We start from the raw sequence: 25,955 nt of genomic DNA, 5'->3' as shown, positions 1-25,955 counted from the left end.
GCGAGACGAAAGCCCTCTCCGTGGAAGCGCGGGTGGACGGTCGCCTTGGTGTCGTGGGTTCCGGGAGCCAGGCTGAGCCATGGGAAAGCTGCTGCTGGGGCTGGCGGTCATTGGCATCGTTGGCGCGTTGATCGGGGAGAGGCTGGTGATGTTTCGGTAAGCAGCGGTTGTAGTCTTTCTTGACCGGTTTGGTCCGGAATGAAATTATCTAGACTTCGCGTGATCCTATGCAGAATTCGGAGAATTTCAGCCCTATGGCTTGAATACGCTTACTCTTGGGTATAACTGATTCGGTCGTTCGCGTTTAGCGCTGCAGCCTTAGCTTCACTGGTGAGTAGAAGAGGCAAGGGATGATTTTTGTTAAACTCATAATCGAGTTCACGTTACTATGCATGTGTCTTGGTTATGTTCAACCTTATGCGTATTTACTTAGAAATCAAGATAAATCTGCACAAGAATGCAATCTAATGCTTGCTGTGAAGTTACTAAAACGCATCAAATGGATTGTAACAAACACCCATTATTCTATGTGTTTTATGTTTTTCTTCCAAGACGGCAAGGCAGGTGCAGAGTTGTCTTCACTGGGCCTCTAATGTTGGTTAGGGTTAGGCATGAAAGCCAGCTGGGTGACTTTGGGCCAGTCACCCTCTCTCAGCCCAACCCACCTCACAGGGTTGTTGTGGGGAAAATAGGAGGCAGGAGTATTAGGTATGCTTGCCACCTTGAGCTGACCAAATATATATATAAAAAGGTGGGATAAAAAGCTAATATACTGTAATAGTAATAGAAATCTTGACTAATTTCACATGGATTCTTCATAGCAGTCCAGAAACACATCTCACAGGCAGCTAGGCCTATTCATTTCTGGCTCACTTGTGGTATATTTGAAACTATAGTAAAGCTGTTCTTTTCTTTGAAACACTGGCTCTGTGGGATCGATCAGTGGTCTATTTCCTCATTTATTGGGACTCTTGCGTCACCTTTGGCTGTGGTCTTTCACCGAGAAAAGCAGCTTAAGAGTTTTGCAGCTTCTCATTGTAGAAGCTGCTCCTGTGTGCGCATAGGGTATAACCAGGCACATGCACCCAGTGTGTAATAAGGCTGTGGATGGGGTATGCACACAAACTATTCTATGTCCCTTTGCAGGGTATGAAGCTGAATTCATTATTATTATTTTTTTACCATAGCAGTTTTGTTCTTAAAACAGCTTTGGTATGGAAGTGATTATGTGATGAGCTTTGCTCCTTTTCGGCATTTTGAGTTTGGCAAAAACAAAGATGATCATGGATTGTCCTCAATTTATTTTTTAAGAATTGGGATTGAGAATAGCAGCACGGGAGTGCCCTTCATTTAGCAATAGTGACTTGAGGCTGGGGGAATTTTGTAATGCCTCGAGTAACTCTAGAAATGTTGTTTCAAAACATCCCATCCCTGCTGCAGCCAGCTCAGGAGTGCGGCTTTCAATTACATTATTCTGTATTATGTTTACGTCTTGCTTTTACTCTGAGAATTAAAGGTAGTATTCCCCTCCCAGTTTCCTCCCTGGATTTGGCTGAGAGGACTGGCCCATTCCAGTCTCTCAGTGAACTCCCTATCCGCAATTCCGTAATTCAATACCTCAACCCAAACCATGTTGGCTAAGGAATATTTAATATCTTTGTTAAGCTGAGGACTGAAAGTGGGGGGAAAATTTTGTTTGTGAATAATACAATATATGCAGGATTTGTCCAACTTTGAGGGAATAATTAATAATTAAAACTCTTAGTTGGTATCTTGGCAGGAAGGCTTAATGCATGCATATGCAGCTGAATTCCTGATTATGGAAAAGTGCATTTGCTAAGATAACATCCTGGCCAATTTCTGCTGGACCATCCAGCAAGATTACTTATCCAACGAGGCAAAAGCAACATGCGCACACTCACATGCACGCACAGCCCTGAACATGTGAGGCCACCACAGATGTGCTTTATCGTATGTTGTTCGTCATTGGGCCATATCACTTATCAGAGTGGGATATCTGGCATTCCCCATCTTTACTTTCTGCATGGGTTGGGCTTCAGCTGTTGTAATGATATGTGGGAAAGACCTTGGGAGGCTGGGTGAAGAGAGGCTTCCAAGGGAACGGTCAGATAACAGACAGCATAGCCCACAGCTGGATAGTGGGTGGGGCAAGAGGCTCAGAAGAGACCCTCCCTAGTTTCTTGGCTTGTAAAGGAGGGCACTGGGGAAAATAGGCTGTAGGTTCATCTTCCCCTTACTATTCCTTCCCTGCCTTGACTCTTCCAGTCAGTCATCTATTATTACACAACACTGATACAGCTCTTCCAGGGTATTTGGTGTGCATTGCCTCACCAGCTTGTCTCTTAGGTCCTCAACCAGTCCTTCTCTGAACTGGTCAAGCAGGGCTTAGTCATTCTACCCGACTTCATCAGCAAGTAATTTAAAGTCCGAAATATATGACCTTACCCTCCTCTGTCCCTGCTTGAGCTTTTGGATCTCTCGACTAACAGTGATTCTTTGTATTGGATCCCCAAAGTGTCTTCTGAGTTTAGGCATGAAGTCCTAATAGTTGTCCAGCACCGGATTGTTCCCCTCAATGAACAATATTGCCCACTTAGCTGCTGTTTCCTTCAGCAAACTCAGCACAAAAGTCACTTTGGTGTGATCAGTGGGAAACTCGACCAGCCTGCCTGCCATAAACATTTCACATTGAGCTGTGAATGTCCAGAACTGAGCCTGGTCCCCTCCAAACTTCTCCAGCAAGCTCCCCTGGGAATGCAGGGGCATTGGTTGAGTGGCAGATTGTTGTGCTGCTGTGGGTTGGGGCAAATACTGCCCCAGCAGTTGCGTTAGTTGTATCATGGCATTCTGCAAATTGGTCATCTGTGCATCCACTTGCTGCTGGTATTGCAGCAATGCTGCTGCTAGATGCTCGGCGGATAGTGGAGTTCCTTGAGGATCAGAGGCCATTCCTGAAATTCCTCTCTTTGGAAGAGAGTAGGATACTTGCAAGATTGATGTCACCCTCATGGGGTAAACCAGATAGGAATCACAACCAGATGAGCTAATGCTGCTTTATTGTAAAACTACATTGACAGAATCTTGTAAGTATGAAAGTACAATTCCCCCCCATCTCCTTTACAGCCCAAGAAACTAGGGAGGGTCTCTTCTGAGCCCCTTGCTCCCCCCCCCCCCCAATCTAGCTGTGGGCTATGCTGTCTCTTATCTGACCATTCGCTTGGCGGAGTCTCTTCACCCAGTCTCCCAAGGTCTTTCCCATATTCCATTACAGCTGTCATAAGCCCTTTTCATCTTGCCCAGGGTGGAGAAAGCTGATCTTCAGCAACAAAAAGAGAAATGCAGGTTGAGGTGTTGAGCCTTCACTTGGCTGTGACTTGCCCCTCGTGTCACTGAGCTCAGTTCCAATCCTGGAAATGCTTTTCTATGAATGAAAATGACTACTTGTTATAATAACAGGTCATTGTTATTTGCTTACTTGAAGAATTGGGTTGCAGTTTTTAACTGCCCAAGTAAGAGGCCTGTATAGCAGTTTTTGCTAGCCAGACAATTATTTTGGCTGTGGATGATGGGAGACTTAGCCTAACACATAAGGAAGATAGCCAGTGGGAAAAAGCTGCTTTTCTGAGGGGGTGATGGGGGAGAAGCTTGTAAAATATAGCATATCATCTGTAGCTGGTAGAAAAGTGAAATTAAAAGTGAAATTTTAAATTGTTTGCTTGAACTTGCAACACAGATGCCAGTCTGCTAATTAGACAGACTTGTTAATTGAACAGGACCACTATAGCTTTAATTTAAAATTCCTTATCTGTAGATGATACTCTGTATGGTAATCTTATATTAACATTGCTTGAGCAGCAAACAGTATGTATTTAACCTTTATCTGCTTTATTTAAAGGATTTTATTTTGCTCTTCAACTGAAAAGTTTTGTGAATACAATTTAGAAAGAACAGCAGCTAAATAGAGTAGGGCCTCTTCCAGACAACCAGTCTTTATGTCTCCTAACCTTTGAATCCACGTTAAAATGCCCCTGAGATTGACTGGGGATGTTCTGAAAGATCTATTCAGATATCAGAATGCTGCAAGTACAGGCAAGATTACAAGGTTGTCTAGCAGTGTTTCTCAACCTCAGCAACTTTAAGATGTATGGAATTCAACTCCCAGAATTCTTCAGCCAGTGCTGGCTGGGGATTTCTGAGAGTTGAAATCCACACATCTTAAACACTGGTCATGCACTCACAGAGAGCTGCCAGGTAATAACTTTTTGGCCAGGAGCTGAGCACAGAAACCTGTTAGCCTAGTAGTGCTCACTGGCTGGCTGATAATCGAGTGCCTTGTCTCACCACTTCAGACTCCTGCCTCAATGGACATCCCTTTCCCCCCAAAAGTAAAGGGAATTATGCTCAAACCTTTCCCAACATTTCCTTGCTCACTATTGTGACACGCCTCCATTACCTTCCAAACATTGGATTCCTTTATCTAATCATGCTGGTTTGCAGCTAGAGCAAGATCCCACGAGGCTAAGTCAAGAATTTCTTCCCCTGAGAGCACAAAATACTTCTTCAAGCGCAGGGCTACTATTTCTGGCAGAGCTCCAGCCAGACATGAGCTCAGGCTTGCAACTGTAAGCACCCCAGTTACAGTCATATGATTGAGGGGGTTTTTTTGTGCACTTTCCTTCAGAAAAGCGAACTTGGGAATTGGCAATAGCAAGTTTTCTATCCACTTTGTGTTGGGAAAGCATGCAAACCAGGCATTGTCATTCTACCCTGTTGCTTGGTGGCAAGTATGTAAAGGAAGGCAGCCAAAGATCCTTGAAGCTAAAGGTATTTGTTCTTAAGATACGGCTGATGTATTCTCTTTGGAGTTGCTTCCTGCAGTCTGCTTTCTTTCTTGCATTGTTACACCATTGCAGAAATCTTTTCCTAAAGGGGGATAGGGAACAAATCTATATAATGGGAAAAGGAAGTTTAAGTTAATCTAATGCAATCTTCCCCTACTGAATGCCCTGCAAAAATATTGAGCCAGTTTGGTCCAGTGGTTAAGGCTGCAGGCTAGAAACCAGGTGACTGAGAGTGCTAGTCTCTCCTTAGGCATGAAAGCCGGCTGGGTGACCTTGGGCCAGGCACACACTCTCAGCCCAACTCACCTCAGAGGGTTGTTGTTGTGGGGAAAATAGGAGGAGGAAGGAGTATCAGGTATGTTTGCTGCCTTGAGTTATTTATGAAAATAATAAAGGCAGGAAAATAAATAAACAAACAAATAAATAAAGCTTCAGTTCCAAGAATTCCTGGGCAGAACAGATGTTTCAGTAGCAGAACATTGGAAAACTCTCTTTAGTGAGGATAAGGTTCTTTGCTCTGTTCATATTTTTTTTCCTAATGTCATGCTTTTATTTGTATCGATGAGTCTTGCTCTCCAAATTAACAACCTAGCAGTTCGAAAACATGCAAATGTGAGTAGATTAATAGGTACTGCTTCGGCGGGCAGGTAACAGCATTCCATTTAGTCATGCCGGCCACATGACCACGGAGGAAGTGTCTATGGACAAACGCCGGCTCTTCAGCTTTGAAACGGAGATGAGCACCGCCCCCTAGAGTCGGACACGACTGGACTTAATGTCAAAGGAACCCTTTACCTTTACCTAGCTCTTAGTTTTATTTCATTATAGTTTGGTTTCTGTTTATTGTCTTAAGATGAAATGGGAGTTTTGAAAAACGGTGTATCAACTCAGGTGTTAGTGAGTTGAAGGATGTGTTTAATGTCCTTCCTTTTCCCCCACCCCCAAATATAGTTTGCTATTTAATACTCTACTACAAATATTGCATATGTAAGGAAAACACGGAGCAGCTAATTGCTTAGCAATGTAGGTAAATGCATGGTTGTCACAGTCAGAAGCCAAGTCACTCAAAAAGTGAAATGTAACCTCCCTTTTGTTGCAGATTGCAGAGGAAATCGCAAAGGCTGTCTTAGTGAGTTAAAACTAGTAAGCAAAGAACATTAATTGTGCTCTTGATGAGAGTTAACCCCTATGTTTATTCACAGGAAGCAAATGTAGGAACATCACTTAAAAAAAAATAGAGGAGGACAGTCTATACCAAAGCACAATAAATATATTGTAATGCACTTGTGTTGCTGAGAGATAAAAGGAACCGTTAGAACAATTAAGAGGGAACTTTGTTTCTTTTCCTGGGGAATAAAAACAAGGAGGATTCAAATAATATTTTCAACTACGTGGTATGGCAAGTAATCCCATGAATTTCAATGAATTTGGGCTACAGTTTTAAACCTGTGGTACACTGGCTTGGGTGGAAGTCCCACTGATTTATTTCTGAGGCAGCACATAGAAGATTGTTCTGTAGTTTCCACTAAGTAACTGGAGAGTCTCAGGTTAAACTGCAGAGTCCCTGGCTGGAAATATACTGCAAAAGATGATAGATTTGTTCAGACTGTATGTTCTTTTTATCTTATTTGCACTTGAGCAAGGTCCTCTGCAAAATAAACTTGTTATGCTGCAGTGTTGCTGTAGCAGTAAACTGGAATTCCCAAGCAGGAAACTGTCAGCAAATCATGAATGTTTTAAAAAAAATGAGATGAAGAGGTATCTAGCTGCTGTCTAGATCCCACTGTACTATGGCTTAAAAATAATGGAAATAAGTTGATTCTGCAGGTGAAATTGGGGTCATGCTGAATTTCCCCGTTTGGTTGGTTGGTTGTTTTTTCTCTTACATAGCATGTAGTGCTACCTTCCAGCCTTTGAAGTGGGCTTTTAGAGGCATTTGGCAAAATCAGCTTTCCCTTTTCTGCTGGAAACTCACTGCATTATGCTCTGCACAACTCAATATCAGGTGCGTTGTAATGATGATCTGGAAAAAGTTGGCTACTAATCCTGAAAACTTGCTTTTATTTTCCTGTGTAGAAGCCAGTTCACATATCATGTTTGCCTAGGTTTTTGATTAAGCATATTCATTTATGTCCATCAGTTTCTCCCTCGTTAGTTTGAGGTAGTAGGAGGTAACATAGTGTCCTCCTGAAGTATAAACTAAAACTGATAAGCCCAAGCAAATATGGTAATGGTCAGTGAGAAACCAATCACTCATTATACAGTAGTCCAAAATTTCAGGAGAGCATATGGTTGCCAGCTCTTTATTCAGATCATAGCACGTTGTCTGAATCTGGGCTACATTAAACAGAGAATATAGCTATGCTTGAACTATCTGGTTACTGGAAGCAGAAGTCAGTGGACATGAGTGAACATATTTCATGTCTGTCCATAAGCTTAAGTAAGCAAGATGTGTGAACTTCTGAATTTTCCCCCTAGTGACTTAAAGCGTGTTAAGCTGTTGCTGAGGTGACTACTATCTTGATTAATGCAATGATGGTAGGAGGACTCTAAAAGACAGTATTAGTCACTGATAGGAAAATGGCCACAATCTTTGGTTCATCTGAACATCACTGTTTACGGATGCTTTCCTGAAGGTTTATGGCACAGCATGGCTTACATTCGATAGGTGGCAATGGGTTACTTTAGAATATCTAGCTAGTCTACCCTTCCTGAACCTGGTGCCCTCTTGATGCATAAGACTACAGCTCCCATAATTCACAGCCAAAATAGTGGAACAGTATCTGAACGTCATGGCTGCTTCCCTTCTTTTTCAATCTGGATCCATTGCATGCTTGTATCAACCCTAATCATATCCAGTGCAATATGATTCCCTTTTTCTTCATTTGTTATAAAATCAATGAAATAGTGGTGTGGGACATGGAACTGAAGATGTATTAATGCATTTGCTTTTTGTAAACCAGAATCTCCTTCATGTGGTGCAAGGAATGTATCGTGAGTTGGAAGATAAAGGACAATGTGTTGAAAAAGCTGATTAATGTATGTGCATGTGTATCTAATTACTCAGCTGAACTTTTGGTTAACCAGTCTACTTTTTAAAACTGAATCAAGAAGAAATTTTTCATAGCTATCTTAAAAAGATAGTTCTTGTAAGAACTGGGGAGTTCATTGAAGCCCTGTTAACATAAACAGAGATGCTGACAAGAAGATGCCAACAATTTTATGTAGGAATCTCTTTAAATGTTTAGAAAATTTACCTTTATAAAGAGTTGGACATTTCCCAAATCTTTCAGTATATTATGTTCCATGTGTATCTAGCTGATCCTGCATACCAAGATTGGACAACTTTATGGTAGGTGGAGACACAGTTAATTTTTTTGTGAGGGAAAGGCAGCGCTAGATAAAACATTGCATAGAGAGCAGTGAATTTTTTTCTATTTGGGGAAGCATTAGCATTTTCTTCCAACATTTTTGTTTAGCCCTGTTAAGTCTATTTTACACTACCATTTTCATGGCAGGAAACTGTGGCTTTGCAGTGTGGTAGTGTAGTTGTAAGGGACCTCAGGATGGGTATTTGTGGTTCACCTGTGAACGAGCCAGTTTGGTCTAGCGGTTAAGGCACCGGGCTGGAAGCCAGGAGACTGAGAGTTCTAGTCCCGCCTCAGGCATGAAAGCCGGCTGGGTGACCTTGGGTCAGTCCCTCTCTCTCAGCCCAAGATGTCAGGCTTGGGAGACAAGCTGGTCAGTCAGTTCCTGTCATAACCAATGGATCAATTCAGTTGATCCGAAAAGCAGACCCTGCAACCACAGGAAAAGCTCTAGGAAGAAAAAAAAATGGTGGCTCTGCAGTTTGTGGGCGCAGCTGTAGGGGACTTCAAGATAGTGATTTGGGGTTCACATGTGGCTCTGAAATGGGAGTTCACTCAGAGGAGTCACTTCCCTCTCAGTTTTACTTACTTAACATGTCACAGGGTTATTAGGAGGAAAGAAGGATAGGGTATTATGTCATCTATGTAAGCCAAGTTGAATTTCTCTGAAGATGGGATAAAAGTAAATTTAGTTTCTTTTTAATTTGGTGCAATTTACTTTTAAGTCAGTACACTGGCAGCATTATCTCTTAACTATTGTGCCAAAATAGCTACCATCCAAAATATAGAGCACAAAAGCTGGAGTTTGGCCTGTTACGCAGTTATCCATGTTTTCTTTAACGGGACTTCACAAAATCTTTGGTTTTCCATTTCCTCCGGGTGTTTCCAGCGTGGCATTGTGATTTGCACAAGCATTTCATCTCAGGGGCTAGATCCTTGTCAGCACACAAGCAAAACTTGTACTGGAATAGGAAACGTAATATGCTATTACTACTGCGCATTAAAAATACTCTTTGAATACATTCTGGATGATGGACGTGGCCCTTTGCCCACACTTTCTGAACTTCCAAAATACATATGGTATGTGTGGCTTCTTTGGAGGCCCAAGAAACCAGTGTTAAAAGTGCTGCTATTGCATAAGAGAAATAGATCTAGTAGAGCTGGACTGCCAACTTCTAATACTTGAAGTTTGGATGGCGGCTCTCTAGAGCAGTGTTTCTCAACCTTTGACAACTTCAAGATGTGTGGACTTCAACTCCCAGAATTTCCCAGCCAGCTATGCTTTTTTTTTTTTTTAATAATTTTTTAAAGCATGGGCTTTTTTTACTCTTTTAATTTTTTTCTTTTAGCCACAGGAGGGAGCTCCAACACAAGGAACAAAATGAGCTGCTCAGTTGTATTGAGAATTCTGATAGACTTTAATTTTTAATGTTGTTAGAACTAATATTAAGAACTTTCATCTTTTTCTTTTCCTTTCACACCTTACTGCTTGGTTAGTCACATACTATGTTATTGAGCATTACTGAACTTTCTCTTTGTTTTTCTACTCTTAATGTTTTAATCTGTTTTGTTTTAATTTAATGAATAGAACTTCTAGGCATAAGATTACTTACTTCTTTCCCATACAAGTAAGAGGAAGCATAGTAGAGACTTATTCCGAAATGGAAGAAGTCTAGTTTGATCCCTCTGCTTCCTTTCCTCAACTTAAAGAATATCTCCCACTGTACACAGTTCTTCTGTTAGAAAATCTCTCTAAATTAATTGAATGAATACATCAAGATTTAAAAGCAAAGTTTGATTCTCTCAAGGCTGACATTAATGTCAGTTATAATAAACTAACAGCTCAGGTAGAACACCAAAACAAAGTAAACAAATTGCAGACAGGACACCTGGACTTGTCCTCAGTTCAAAAGTGTCAGCAGATCAGTCTGAAGCCATACTGGAACTAGTCAAAGCAAAAATATATAAAAATAATCTGTTCAGAGATACACTTGGGAATTTCAGTAAAGAAGACCTGGAAAAGAGAAATGGAAAATTTACTCAAGACTTAACCTTGATCTGGTTATAGATGAAATCCTGGTAATTCTTGGGCAGCACAAAGGAGAAATCTGCCAGGGGATATAGAGAGAGAGTAAGGAAGATGATTTTGACAGAGAGATGCAGGAACCATTGCCTAGGCAAAAGGGGCTGAAGTATTTTTAAAGTCCAGAAGCAGATAACATTCAGAAGTGACTCAGGCAGATGCTTCCCTAATTCACTGAACTATAAGGAGGAGGAGGTACAGCACAAGACTTGCAAGATTCTGTTATTATAGCCAATCTCAATAAAAGTTTTCCATTTGCTGTGTGGTGCATTGTCCATTTTATTTAGCATATTGCAATGTTTATACTGCTTTTCTCTTACAGACATAGATTGTGTGCCTCACGAGAAATGAAACCCAAGCGGCTTCCAAATTGTCACCTAATTAAAGGAATTGGTAAGTCTGTGGCATGCTGGTTTGAATTGATGTCTGTATTTCTTTCAGTCTGGACCCAATGTGTGTCTAAGTGAACTCCAACTATGACAATTATTACTCTTGGGCAGATGTACTTATAGCAAAAGTCTTTGGAAGCCTTTCAACACAAACACAAAAAGGGGCTCCCTTTTTCTTCTTCACTTATTGCAAAGTGAATAACCAGTTAACAGAACACAAGCTTTCCACTTGGGGCCAGTGATTGGCATCTTCACGTCACTGGTCTTGTGAAATAGCCTTTTTTGGAGACTTGAAAAAGCAGCTGTTGGTCAGAATAGACAGTTCTGGCTTAGATGAATGAAAAACCTGATTTGTTGCAGGGTGATTTTCTGGGCTGGTTGGAGAAAGCAAAAGTGCCATAATTCAGTGCTTAAGCATGTGCTTTGTGTAGCAACTCAAAGTAGGGCTGGGAAAGACCATTATCTGATTGCAGCGGGTCCTCGGAGTTTTAGTATAGACCAGTGTTTTTCAACCTTGGCAATTTTAGGATGTGTGGACTTCAATTCCCGGAATTTCCCCGCCAGCCATGAGTTGAAGTCCACACACCTCAAAGTTGCCAAGGTTGAGAAACACTGGTATAGACAATCGTGAGATAAGGACTGGTTGGCTAACAGAGTATAAGGCAGCTTCCCTTGTTCTTCTTTCTTTACTTAGGTATACACTTGAAGCCCAGAAATGGAATTAGTATTCTGTAATCTCTTTCTTAAAGCCATCAGAAAATCAGCTTAAATCCATGTTGCCCAGCTAATGAAACAGGTTGACCCTCTTTATGAGACACACCTCCAGATCGGGTAGCAACATGCTTCAGGCAGAGAGAGTGTATACATTATGGAAGCTTTCAGCTATTCAGCAGGTACACAATTCCCTATGGAAATGTATGTGCATTAATAAGTGTGATGTAACATCCAGTAAAAGTGTGTGTGCATGTGCATGTGCATGCTAGAAAAGTGTCCTTTTTAGATTTATACTGTAATATACAGTTCTCTAAAGCATAATTGTTGTATGGAGGGTTAAAATGTGATGTCATTGTTGCAGGTTTAGCTACAAATCCTTAGTTTGGTTCTTATGCAGAATAATTGTATATATGTGCTGACTACGGTCTTTTGAAGATTCACCAATAGCTAAGGAAACACAAATATACACATAGTTGCTCTGCTTTGTATACAATCACATTTTTATTACATTTTTATTCAAAGACTTCTGCAAGGAGAAGAGAGTAAAATGCAGGAATATCCCCCACCCAATATTTCCTCATAGCCATCCTTTGTGAAATGTCAGGCTGGGAGGCAGTGAGTAGTTCAAAATCCCTCTGTGAGCTTTCTGGCTGACTACAGATTTGAAGCCAGGTCTCTGAACTCAATTTTCAGTTCACGGATAATGCTAAGCCTGGACTTATAGCCATTGTTGGTTGAACAAACCATTGGTCTGATTTGTATATAACACTAAACTAAAATTCAGCAAACCACTGTCAGAGGCAGTACTGTTTCAACCAGTGCTTGTCTGACACTTCAGGAATTGGAAATATGGAAATAGTCTATGCCAGCTACCCTGATGAACAGCAGCCTATGTTTTATAAAAGTAATTGTTCTTACTAGTAGCAAAACCTTGAGCTATTGTTAAACACTTTGATTTGCCCTGCTTTGGTAGAAATCGATAGCTTACTGCCCACGGAAGACCATGTATGGCTTCTTTAGTTAACCACTGTAAGTGCTGAGGCGCACAAAACCAAGGACAGAGAAGTCTGTACCAAAAAGAATGGCTTCTGTGAGGTTCAGAAACAGTGCAAGGCAAGCACCTCCCTAGAAGGTTGAAGCAGGGCTTCAGAAGATACCTCCTTCCCAGCCAAAGATTAAATTGACTCAACGTCCCTCCGGTTGCATTTGCTGATTCTGCAGGATCTCCATAGCAACAGAATTTTTGCAGCCTTTGGTTGCAGATAAGGGAACTTACGTTGGCTAGCCCTGTTGTCTATCTCTGCAGGTTAAAACACACTTCTGAGAGGAATGAAGTTTTTGTTGAGGCACAGGAATGATTAATTTTGGGGGGAGGCTGAGATACTCTTGAAAAAATTGGACAAGATCAGCTGCTCTGATTGTCTGTATTGGAAGAAATAAGTATTCTTCTGGAAGACTTCCACTCCTTTATATTTAACTATTTGTTATTAAAATGCTTTATTGCTAGTATATGGCTTTATCAACAACAAAGAGATATTAAGAAAACAAAATATGGTCAGTGGACTCGTCCAGTCCTGGCTAGGATATTTAAAGCCCCAATTACAAGTGAAGGACACAAAACTGCATTAAATTTATAACTATAGCTCCTCGGTGATCACTAACAATAGAAGTACTTCAATAGTGGTATCTGTATAGTTAATGTATATTTTTATTGAGGCAGAGATAAATACCTCGCAGGGCTTAAGGTATTCCATGGAAATTCACAGGACCTCCTTCACAGGGTTATTCTCAGAATAAAATTTCCCTGTAAACTGCCTTTAGCTCCTGCTGGCTGTTTCACCATTCCTGGAATTCTCCTCTTGCCTTGCCTTGCTTTGCCTTGCCTGAATTCAGAGCTCTCTGGTTAAATTTCGTAAGTATCTTACAAGAGAACACAGTTTAGAACCTCCTACTTTCTAATTTCTCTTACAAGCCCCGTAGGAAGAAAAAGAATCCCTGGCTTGATTTTTCCCTGATAATTTAAGCAAAATACATTCAAGATTTGGCTCACCCCCTCCCAGCCCCTGGGCTCAAGTCAGCCATAGTCCCCTGCCCCCACATGTGTACTGTATGCATGTGCCCACATAGAAAAGTCTTCACTGCAACCTACAACCATGACTGCAACTGTTGGGAAAACCACCTGGCTGTACACCTACTTTATGGTGCCATCATCACAGCTACTCTGATGGCATTAATATGTAAGAAGGCAGGCAGTTTTCCCCTCATGCCAAGAGCCCCTCCCCCCCTTTTAAAGCAAACACATGCAGATAGCATGGAATGGAAACATAGAATGGGGCCTAGCATTTCCCCCCCCTGCTTTCTGCATAGAACAGATGTGATGGGATATTTGTTAATTCAGGAGCTGCAGTAGCTTAGAAGGCAGGGCACTGGATGTGATTTTGCTTTATACCACTGGTTGTCTGGAGACGGAACATTGACTGGCTTATGCGTGGTCTCAGTGTTCTGAGGTTGGCAGGAAGGAAAATTATTGTATAGCTGGCTTCAAAATGGAAGGATCGGAAGGAATATTGTATAGGAGTACCCTGAATCCTTGGCTTCAGGTGGTGAATTGAGGAGGCCCTCCTATTCTGTTATCCAACCATACAGACTTTGAGGATTCTTCAGGAGTGGGACAGCATCTGGTTTATCTCTTTCAAACGGATGTTAATTCCAAGGGTCTTGCTCTGAGAAATCTTTAGAATGAAGTGTTGTAAAGGGTTGGCTGTAAAGGCTGCTTATTGCGCAATGCAGTGATTTATCTCTCCTATAATGCCTTACACGGAGGATGCCTCACAGTGAGAAAGGAAGGGAGGCAGAAAGGAAAAGTGATGTGAAACCATCCAGAAGTGGTGCTTGAGTCCTATTGTCACAGGCAGTTAATCCTGTGGGCTGCTCTTGTTTCAGAAACTATATTCTCCCTTGTATTAGGATTTCATTTGAATATCTCTGATAAAGTTTTTTTTTTCTTTGCAGAGTCCGGTTCAGAAGACATTGATGTACTTCCTAATGGGTTGGCTTTCATCAGCTCTGTAAGCTGTCACTGGTGTCTTGACTTCCCCCAAACCCCTATTCCTTCTATGTGAATGGCTGTGTTTGAGTTCATAACAAGCATAATTTCACATTGCCATGTTTTTATTTGTTGGCTTACCCAACAAATTAGTGCCATTATGGATCAACTTTAAGGTTGCCAGGATGGGTCTGAGGGTTGATTCATTTGTTAAGTCAGGCTGAACTTTCTGATAATCCTGAGGATCCCTGGGTTGCATCTCTGCACTTGACTTGGATGACATACTTGGGGCTGAATTCTAAACAGTGGGTGGGGCTGAGATAAATAAATGAGTAAGGGGCCAAAACTAAGATTTTATTTTATTTACTTCTCTCTACATTTCATGATTTTTCCTGTCTGTCATATTAAAATTGACGATTTGATGGGAGGAGTTCCCAGAGTTTTGGAAGCCTCAGATTTGTCACCCCTGCAAATAGTTCATGGAATGTTCTACTCCAGGCACTGGCTGCAGTGAGAAAGTAGTCTGTTGGAGCAATGCAGCATTTATTTGGTGCGCAATATGGAAGTAAAGGAAATAGAGACTAAAAGAATTCTGTAGGACTGCTGAAATCTCATTTACCCACATTTTCAGCAACTATGATCATTCTGTGTGGATCATTATCTTTCTGTACATTCACATACAATGAAAAGAAGTAAAGTACAATAATAAAAGCAATATATTATTTATTATTAATAAATTGCAAGGAATGTTGCATGTGATAGAAATATATCTACGGCTAATAATGTAGTGTTCACTTACTTTTACCAAAGGGTGTTATGTGAAAGTCTCAGTTGACCAAAGCTTTGCTGATTGGCAGTTATGGTGACAACCATTGTCATATAGAGGATTGCAGTGTACTTCTAAAAGGAGTATAGCTAACGAGCATGAATCTAATAGACCAATAGTCACTTTGAAAGGGATTAGCATGAAGTGTAGGTATGAACAGAACCATTTGTCCAACATTCAGAAGGACCTGGGTGAAGACAAAGGTCTTGAGCAGGCACCTGAAAGATACAAGAGTAGATGTGTCATGAGTGCCGATGATGAGCAGGAGGGGGCCCCTATCCAGGGGGGAAAACGCATGCATAGTTTAGAGACTTTGAGCTGTCATTCAAAGAAACCCAGAACAGACCCACCTTGAGTTTTGCGGTTTATCTGTCTGGGTTTTCCCACGCTTCTTCAGTTTGGCAGGATTCTCTGTCTACAATAGCAGTAATAAAACACTAGAGACTTTCTCCTCGTCTCGGCGTGGTCTTTGCTTAGTCAGGACAAGATGCCTCTCAAAATTCAGTGGGGAAAGCATTCTAGAAATGCTGGTGCCCCCTACAGAAAAACCCCTCTCTTTCCACAGCCTTGCTGTTTTCTCCACTAATTATTGCTTTCAGACCAAGTGCAGCCTTGTATAGAGCACATTACAGTAACCTAAACATGAGGTTACCAGAACATGTCCTATTGTAGCTAGACTGCCTGGGAAAGACCAAGCTGGAATACCAACTGAATGAATGCAAAACTGCATCTTTTGACCTTGAATTTCTTTTTGCTGTGCTATAGATAAAGATGTCAAGGAATATATTCAAAAGTTGTTGGGAAATCATTAATCTTAGCAGTTTTGATGGAATGTTCTTAAGTGTCATAGGACCAAAATTCTCCTTTTATTTCATTTTCAAGGGTCTGAAATATCCTGGTTTAAAAAGCTTTGCACCTGATAAAAATGGACAAATATTACTGATGGATTTAAATGAAGAAAATCCTCATCCAGTTGAACTAAAGATCAGCCGTGGGTTTGATATGGCATCTTTTAATCCTCATGGGATCAGTATCTATACTGATGAGAGTAAGCAAACTTATTAAGTGGCCCTAATTTTCTTCATTTTAGCTTTCCGGCTGGAAATGATTAGGTTGATTAGGGTTAATCTTGGTTGGTGATCATGGTCTTGGAGGGCAAAGTATTCCTCATTATCTGCTACTTTGCTACCTCTCTTCAGCAGCCTATGAAAAATGTTTAATCCCAGTCTGTGATTGGTGTCAATAACTATTATATATGTATAAACATATTAATAGTTTTATGAACCCCTTTCCATGTTTATGGTTGATTTTGTTTCTCTTGTAGATTATGTAGGCATGTAAACTTTTCACTTACAATGTTTGAATTCACCCATTTATCTATTTATTTATATTTTCTATCCTGCCTTATTATTTTTATAAATAACTCAAGGCAGCAAACATACCTAATACTCCTTCCTCCTCCTATTTTCCCCACAACGACAACCCTGTGAGGTGAGTTGGGCTGAGAAAAAAACTATTTAATTTTATTTATATTGTGACCTGTAGCTACTTGTAGTAATACTACTATTATAGTCTTGACTATTATGACTAGTACTACAGTTACTTGCATTACCTTTCTGTGCATGTCTGAAGGGCACTAAAGTTTTGGGATCTTTTGTAGACATATAGCATGCACATTTAAGTCTAGCACTAAATTAGTTTGATATAAAATTTTGGTTGTCCAGTTTGATTTTTACCACAAATAAGACTAATTTGCTAATATGCCCAGTTGCTAACAGTGAACTGGAAAACTGTAATAATAAGAAAAGAGTAAGAGAGGACAGAGGTAGAGAATTGTGATATGCCTGCCAAGAAGTTGTGGGTATGGGAAGGAAATGTTAAGAGGGCTTTTGAGTTTGGTGGCTTAGAGTCAGCAGAATAAGGGGCAGAAGAGATTTAGAGCAGCACCAAGAAAAAGAAGAAACTGCCTCTTTTGGAAGAAGGAAACTCTCTACCCATTGCAGGAGAAGATGACCAGGTGAGCAAAATGCTGACAGTTACTTTATTTTGTTATATGAGTAGTTAGAAAACTGTATCTGCTTATCATTGCAAATTGTATTAACTTTGCTCAAATATTCACTTTCTCTAGATGATACTGTATATCTCTTTGTCGTAAATCATCCGCAATACAAGTCAACGGTGGAGGTATTTAAATTCGTTGAAGACGAAAATTCTTTGCTGCACTTAAAAACTATCAAACATGAGCTCCTATCAAGGTATATTATAATAAACTGTATTTGGAATTTGTGTTTATAGTTGGAGAGGGAGAAGATGGGTTGGGTAAATGGAAAAGAGGGTTGAAGGGAACATGAAATGATTTGTTGATGTGACATAGGTACATTCATGTATACTCATCATGCTATTCCCTTTCAAGTGGTTAAAAAAAAGTAAGTCTAAGTAAGTCAAAGAAATTAAAGATGTGACATAAATAAAAGGAAAAAAAGAAATGTAGCTAAATCTAGTTTAACCACACTATTTACCATACTTCTCCATACTTTTCAATCTTTACAAAATCATTCTTGCTTTAACTGTGTCTGTGAACCATTTAATTAAAAATCAGAAGACAGAAATGGAAGAAGATGGCAGTATTGGAACTAGAGCGAGTTTAGACAAGTTTCCACAAGGTTGTGTTCCATTTGGAGAGCTCTACTTGACTTAAGCAGGTTTTGCTTTTTGTATTTTGCCTTTTATTTCTTATTAGTTGCTTAAACAGTTGAATGCTTACTTCATTCTGTATCCTAAGAATAGAGAATCTTTGGTCCACAGGCCAGTTGGGGCCCATAAGGCCTCTCCATTTGGCCTACTGAAATGCAACTGGAGTGGCTGAGCATCGCCGTCTCTTTATGCAGAGAAAGGAGCTAAGTGTCCTAACCCTTTAGCTTCATGCCTTTCTGTGCTTGGAGCTAGAAGCTCAAGAGAAGGATTTTGGGAGAGAAGGAAAGGGTTCAGGAGACTTAAGGAACTGAACTTAAGTTCAGTCCTAGGCTGTGCCTGTCCTTTGGCTGAAAGTTCTCCAGCTCTGATCTTTGCCCTCCTTAGACTGTACAATTGTACAATATATATCCAAGCAATTCTTTATCCTGTACTTATTATCATTATTATTAATTAAACTTGTATACTGCCCGACTCTCAATGACTCTGGGCAGCTCACAACAATCAAATTACAATAAAATATATAAAATATAAAAAAACAAAGATAAAAGATGGAAATTGTGATGAACTGAGGAGTCTCAATCTTCCTCACTGAAGGCCTGGGTGAACAATCAGGTTTTCATGGCTATGAAAATAATAGGTCTTCAAAACAACAATTTTGTAACACTAGTACATTTCAGTAGGGTGGATAGAAAGTCAGAAACAAAACAAAAAGTTGATAAATTATAAAGATAAAGCGAGAATCGGGTTAATTCCTTATTAGCTGCAATATGAATCTAAAGCAAATTACGTACTGTAGAAAAAAATTACTTAGGAATAAGTAGTGTTACAAAAGGTAAGCTTACATAAAATATGCAAATGACACTGAGTAGGGCATTGCATTTACATTACTGAGAGGACTGGATGTATTAACTGATGATTTGAATGAGAAGCTAAGATTTGAGGCCACTGAGGACATATTTTATTTATTTATTATTCAAATTTAATTACTGCCCATCTCCCCCAAAATATTTAAAACATGCCTGGCCTACTCAGTGTTGACAAGTTTCTGTTGGCATTTTTAATTTTTTTTAATAGTAAATTTTATTAAGTTTCAGGAGAAGAATAAAAACTACAGAAAAACAACTACAAAGAAAGAAAAAACTAAAAGGTGCAGAAATACAAGAGAGAACTTTTTCAAATTTACAAAAAGATGTGGTTTCCAACTTTTAACAGCAAGGATATACAAAAATTTCCATAATCTCTTACTCTATGTTAAACCAAAACACCACATTATTTCTATAAATCATTCCACTTTTAACACATAATAAAAATCACTAAGTACAGTTACTCTTCCCCCTTATATTAAAATAAAGAAAAAAGTTCATATAAACCTCTTAAACATCTTTCTCCCCTCCAAAAGATAAACACATATTTAATTATTCCCTTCCTACCACTATTCTATACATTTCTGTCTACTATAATAAATTAAAAAGCACATACGTCATCTGCTATTATACTTAATGGTACAACAATTTTAATAATCCCAATCTTAATATACCCCAAACCAAAGCCAATTCAAAACAGTAAATCCAAACCTTTAAAGGCAAATAGCATCAATCAAATCCTTAAAAGGAAACCAGATGAACATTCTTCAATCCTTATCCCTCTTCAAAATAAACCAGAGCAGTTACATATCCACACAATGGGCACACAGCTTTCCTCTTGAAAGAATCAAACAGCCCAACTGCCCCCCTCAAAGATTCCAGGTTCTTTTCATGGCATTGCACCAGAAAGTCAATCTCACTCATGGCTTGCAGATCACTCTCTCCCTTAGATTTCTCCAACTCTTCATCCAATCTTCATCCAGCATCTCGATAAAAATCCCAGTCTCATTCTTAAAAAAGACCTTTCTATCTGTCAGGGCAATCACTGAAGAAACAATGCTGAGTCAAAGTTCTAACCCCAGTTCTTTATTATTTCCACCATACACAGAAACCTTGCCAGACTAAAGGTTGCTTTTCTAAGCGAAAGGGAAAAATACTTCTGGGAAATCTAAGGCAGTGCCAGCCTGGCTCTCTTCCTGCCCCCCCCCCCCCCACTTCCCACACTAAGCAGGCTGTGACTTTTCTCATCAGTCTGGAATGCGCTTGCCTCTCCCCCCTCTCCAAGCTCCATCACACCCCTCCCTCCTCAGGGAGACATTCCATCACACTATTGCTCTTAAATTCCTCGATTTCATCCACCACATCCCCAACCTGATGGCACATTTTAGATATCGTATTTTATTTTTATTTATTTATCAAATTTGTCACCGCCCATCTCCTCCCACCAGAGGGACTCTGGGCGGTTTATAGCAAAATAATAAAACAAATATTCAATAAAATTACAGTATATAAAAATATAGTATCTAAAGGTACAATTACAAGTCAGCAATAAGTATAAATAAAAATAACATCCAATTGGCAGATGATCTAAGTCCGTCCTTGTATGCAACGAGCACTCCAGGGCACTAGCCATCCCCAGGCATGACCATTCCCCGCCCCGCCCCAAGCCAGGTGGCAGAGCCAGGTCTTCAGAGTGCTTCGGAAGGCCAGGAGCAATGGGGCTAACCTCACTTCCGGGGGCAAGATGTTCCAGAGGACAGGAGCTACTGCCAGAAGGCCTGCTTCCTGGACCCCACCGGACGGAATTCTCTTACCGACAGGGTCCGCAACATGCCCTCTCTGCATGATCGGGTGGGACGGGTTGATGTAACGAGGAAGAGGCGGTCCCTCAGGTAGCCTGGCCCCGTGCCATGTAGGGCTTTAAAGGTGACAACCAACATCTTGAATTGGACCCAGAAACAGACTGGTACCCAATGCAGCTTGCGCAGCAAAGGTGTTTTCCACAGTGTCCTGGATATCTTGCATAAAAGCTTGGTAGAAGTCAGAAGAAATCTGCTTAAAATCTTGGTGGAAGAAAGAATCTGTCTGAAATCCTCCGTGGCTCATGCAGTAGATTATGGCGCCCCCTAGGAGCTTAAGCAGCAAAAGTCAAAGATAGGGAAGAGTTCCGAAGTGTGTTTACATAAAGTAAAAGTGAGATAGCAGACAGTCAAGGGAAAGTGAAAACAGAAAATGGAAGGTTCAAATCAGCCAATTCAACGTGTAGGAAAATGCTAATATCTTCAAATTTAATACAAAAATAACAGGAAGACAATTGTTTACACTCAATCCTCCTTTATATTTAGAAGGAAAAGGAAATCCAAAACTTAAAACTTTTTTAAGTAATACCAAAATTACCATTAAGCACCAAGAGAACCAGCTTCTGTTCAGTCTGCCATTTCCACTGGAAGCCCAAGTTTCTGTTGACATTTTGAAAGCATCTCCTTCACTTTACATTCTACCATCATCCTCAGACAAGAAGACAGAACTTTTCCCAGAGGACAATATTTTCTTCATAGACTATTGCAGGCAATTTCACTTTTAGGATTTTGGGGACTATATTTCATTTGGACACTTTATGTATACTTATCTTTTGTAACACTATTTACCCTTAAATAATTTTTCTGCGGGCTAGGAAGTCAGATACAGCCTGCCAAGCAGGTCTGTGTTCTTAAGGTCTGTGTTCAGAGCACAAAATGGTTTTGGGGCAATCGTGCAAATCTTGCAAGACTTATAGAAAGCAGGTTATGCAACGGCAGTTGTGTAATGTTATGTTGTGTCTTTTTCATTTTTGCCATAGTGTGAATGATATTATGGCTGTGGGCCCGGATAGTTTCTATGCCACCAATGATCATTATTTCTCAGAAAGCATCGGAATGCTTTTGGAGATGTTCTTGGGATTGAGCTGGACAAATGTTGTTTACTATAGCCCAAAGGAAGTTAAAGAAGTAGCAGCAGGATTTTACAGTGCCAATGGCATTAATATTTCACCAGATGGGAAGTAAGTTTCATCTTTAACTTGGTTCTTCCTTAACTTAGTTCTCTCTGTGACACTGGACTTTCATCACCTGGTTTGAGAACATGTCCCTTCAACTCATAGTATAATTGAGGTGGGAAGTAAAAAAAAAACAAACCTTCTAGTCAATGTTGACTTCTGACAACCTCATTGTCACTGTTGTTTTATTGTTAGCAGTAAGGAAATGGCACACTTGCCTTATTCTAGGGTTTTTTCCCCCCTTTCTAGATTATAACCACTGGGATGCCCTGATCCTGCTTAACTTCACTGAGATCAGCCAAGGTTGGCTAGGTAATGCTATCAGTCATGGTTTAGGATAGTTATACAGGGAATAATTTGTGTTCCATAAAACTAGTCTCTTAAAAAGATAGCTGCTGTTTTGAGGAACAGACTAGAAATATCCTTAGATTGCTTTCCTCAATTAGTGCACCTTGTAGCCCTCTAAATATATTGAGTTATAACTCCCATAATCTTGAGTCAACATGATCAAGTTAGGGAAAGCTTCCCTAAGACAAAATAGTGTGGTATTAATCACCGAAATGAAATAAACTCTATTTTAGGAACCATCCATAGATCTTATGATAAAGGTAAAGGTTTCCCTTGACATTAAGTCCAGTCATGTCCGACTCTAGGGGGCAGTGGTCATCTCCATTTCAAAGCCTAAGAGCTGGCTTTTGTCCGTAGACACTTCCATGGTCATGTGGCTGGCATGACTACACGGAACGCCGTTACCTGCCTGGCAAAGCGGTACCTATTAATCTACTCACATTTGCATGTTTTCGAACTGCTAGGTGGGCAGGAGCTGGGACTAGCAACGGGAGCTCACCCCGTCATGCGGATTTGAACTGCCGACCTTTGGATCGGCAAGCTCAGCAGCTCAGCGGTTTAACCCACTGCGTCCCCTGATCTTATGATCAGATCTTATGATTAGACTTGACTAAAAATATAAAAATACAGTTTTCCCTGCCCTGATTTATAAGAAGCATTGTAACAATTAACTTCATTTCATTTATTGTTTCTACTGTTTTTATTGTCTTTATATCAAATGGTGTTATATTTGGTCATTTTATCAGATTCTTTTTAACTGATTCTTTTTTGCACGCACACTGGGCCAGGGGAGGTAGAAGGAAGGACTAGTACAAAAATAAAATAAGTAAAATAAATAATAATGTGTCTTTTCAAGGTATGTCTACGTTGCTGATATTTTAGATCATAGCATTCATGTCTTTGAAAAACATGATAACTTGAGTTTAACTCCTGTGAAGGTAAGTTTGGTTTACTTTGGTCTAATCCACATATGCTATTCTTTGTATATGAAACAAAACGTAGATCTTGAATAATTTTTCTATTTATATGCTATTCTGTGGTATCTTCTGTATTTCTGTGAATATGTACCATCTGTTAGTCATAGTGAATAAATGCTGTTGGCTCTTCGTGAGAAGAATTTATGACCAAGATCAATGGTATATTGATGTTGGTGACATTCTAAAGGACTCAGAATCACTTTGGTTAAGAGTTGGGCCCATGTGACTTGCAAGAGTTCTCAGTCAGGGCCGATTAGGAAGAATAGACATTTCCTGAAAGCATATGTTGAAGAGATAGGGAAGAAGCTATTTCAAATGGAATCAATACTAAAAGTCTTTTTATCAGCTTTGGCTGGTAAATCAGTGGCATTATCTTCGAGAATTGTCTTTCAAAATGCTGATCACCTCTAGACTTGACTACTGCATTGCACCTTATGTAGAATTACCTTGATATGTAATCCAGAAACTTTATCTGGTTCAAAATGCATCAGCTGGACTGTTTCTAGAGTGATTAGGATAGTCTTTACTACTTTTTACATAAATTTGCAAATGGTAATTTTACTGCTGCACTGGTTTTTTCTTGTTCATTGTAGGTCCTGCAGTTGGACACTATCCTTGATAATATCTCAGTTGACCCTTATACTGGAGACCTTTGGTTAGGATGTCATCCCAATGCTGCAAAACTCATTTTTTATAATCCAGAGGATCCTCCTGGCTCAGAGGTTAGTAAGAATTATTTTGACAAGGTGCTTTATAAATATATTGTAACTTTTAAACTAGGGTGAGTAAATTAGGTGGTACAAAAATCTGCAGGTTATTTTTCAGAACAAAATGCTTCTTTAAATTGGACAAGAAGCACTTCAGAAGAGGTGCACTCAACCAGACCAAAGGTTCTCTAGGCAGTATCCTATTCCACATATTGGCCATAAGCAGAATTCAGGAGCAAAAGCCAGTGTGATGAAGTGGCTAAAGTGCTGGATTAGAAGTGAGGAGACCCAGGTTCTAGTCTACCTTTAGCCACAGAAGCTCACTGGGTGATTTGGGTGGGTCTCTTATTGTGGGCAAAACAAGAGAAGGGAATACTATGTATGCTGCCTTGAGTTCCTGTATGAAAGGCAGGATAGAAATCTAATAATTTTTTAAAAGGTTCTTCTTACACTTTGTATTCAGAGCCTTCCAGTCCTAGAAGCAGCAGATAATCTAATGAAATGCTTGCAATTGATAATCTAATGAATAATTGCAATCTTCATTACATGAAGGTATTACATCCTATTTTCTAGGTGTCTAAGTCAGTGTCCATCATCACATCCTTTATTAGCAATTTGGTGGCCGTTTTAGAATTAGAGAACTACTTTTTCCACCAAAGTTGAACAGTGGATTAGTGCTTTTATTGAACTATTCCTTTTCTCTTCAGTTCCTACCAGCTTGGGCCCCTTCAGTGTTTATCTGAAATTAGGATTTGCTGCCCCAATATGCATCAAATTACACTTAGGCCTTTCACGTATAAAGTTTGTCCTGATCTGGCATTGGTACTGCAGTGCATTTTCAGTGCAGATGCTCCAGGAACGGGGCAGGGATGCTGACAAGGCCATTATAGGTCATAACTAAGACAGTTATAGTGCACATGTATCAAAGGTTGTTTGCATTGATTTGAATAGGGGAATGAGCAGATTGCATGTGTTGGCACCAGAGCCAAATGAATAGCAAGTTCTGGATGCTCGGCTTCTACATCATGAAGCATTCTACTGGATGAGAGACAGGAGTGTCCCTTTTTACAATGAAGTAAGAGATCACAATTGGGATCTCTTGAAACAATTTTATTTCTTATTTCTATGAATTCATTCTAGAGTATCTGTGTGTCCTATCTTGACACTTGACTCATGACACTAGGCCTGTATTGACCCTATTGCTTAGTTTTCTGGTGCTCCTTAATCATTTTTTTAATGGTATGCGTAGCAGAATGTGACACTCTAGCATGATTCACATTAGCCAAAGTTTTATGTAAGAGTCTGGCTAATCGATTTTTGTTTGTTTTGTTTTCTTTCAGGTCCTTCACATCCAAAATATCCTTTCTGATAAGCCTACAGTCACACAAGTGTATGTGGATGATGGGTCAGTAATTCAAGCAAGTTCGGTTGCTACCATCTATGACAAACATCTCCTCATTGGCACTGTGTTTCACAGAGGCCTTCACTGCCAGCTGTAGTTGTCAGTCCATGAACTTTGTCTCATTTGAAAAAGTCAATATCACTGATATTTGAGCCAAGCTTTCTGACACATGCAGATCTGTAATAGCAAACTTTGACCTGCATTGCAATAGACATTAACAAAAATATTCTGATCTCATCTCTTCTCCAAAAGGAATTATTGTAAGAACTTTGGGGATTAAAAAAGCCTGTGATACTGAAATAAGTGTTTAGAATGATATAAGCTGAAAATAAACTTACTTTTATTGATGTTTCTGTTTTGAATTACTAATTATAACTAAGGTTTGATGGAGGAAACCTAAAGAACTCAGGTTTAAAATCCATGTTAGCAAGTCCATCTAATAGTTCCCCAAAATATCAGAGATCGAGGACATATTTCACTTATGTTTATTCATTTCCCATAGATTCAAACCATTTTAGCCCAAAAACAAAAGTGCTGGCAGTTGTTTGTTCCATATTTCAGTTTCATCAAGTAGCAGTAATTGCTAGATAATATAGAATGGTTTCAGTTTCCCATGAATTTTCCTTTCTCTTTCTTGGCTGA

At 39.9% G+C, this 25,955-nt stretch overlaps 1 protein-coding gene across 1 annotated transcript; it reads left to right on the top strand.

Moving 5' to 3' along the window:
• LOC134497767 (serum paraoxonase/arylesterase 2-like) lies at positions 1-25,660 on the top strand. Its single transcript, XM_063303667.1, has 9 exons — positions 1-156; positions 10,636-10,706; positions 14,429-14,484; positions 16,171-16,336; positions 17,417-17,543; positions 21,685-21,885; positions 23,084-23,165; positions 23,798-23,926; positions 25,252-25,660. Exons 1-9 carry the CDS (start codon positions 80-82, stop codon positions 25,408-25,410), a joined length of 1,068 nt encoding a protein of 355 aa, XP_063159737.1. The 5' UTR covers positions 1-79; the 3' UTR covers positions 25,411-25,660.
• The last annotated feature ends 295 nt before the right edge of the window (positions 25,661-25,955 follow it).

Source organism: Candoia aspera, chromosome 4, assembly GCF_035149785.1.
Source record: "Candoia aspera isolate rCanAsp1 chromosome 4, rCanAsp1.hap2, whole genome shotgun sequence".
NCBI lineage: Eukaryota > Metazoa > Chordata > Lepidosauria > Squamata > Boidae > Candoia > Candoia aspera.
The sequence above is the reverse complement of the archived record's forward strand: the minus strand, read 5'-3'. Positions and strand labels throughout refer to the sequence as shown.

Coding starts and splice junctions, on each gene's coding strand:
- LOC134497767 (XM_063303667.1), top strand. CDS start 80: ATGGGAAAGCTGCTGCTGGGGCTGGCGGTCATTGGCATCGTTGGCGCG. Junction 14,485..16,170: donor GGTTGGCTTTCATCAGCTCT/GTAAGCTGTCAC, acceptor TTCATTTTCAAG/GGTCTGAAATATCCTGGTTT. Junction 17,544..21,684: donor AAACATGAGCTCCTATCAAG/GTATATTATAAT, acceptor TTTTTGCCATAG/TGTGAATGATATTATGGCTG.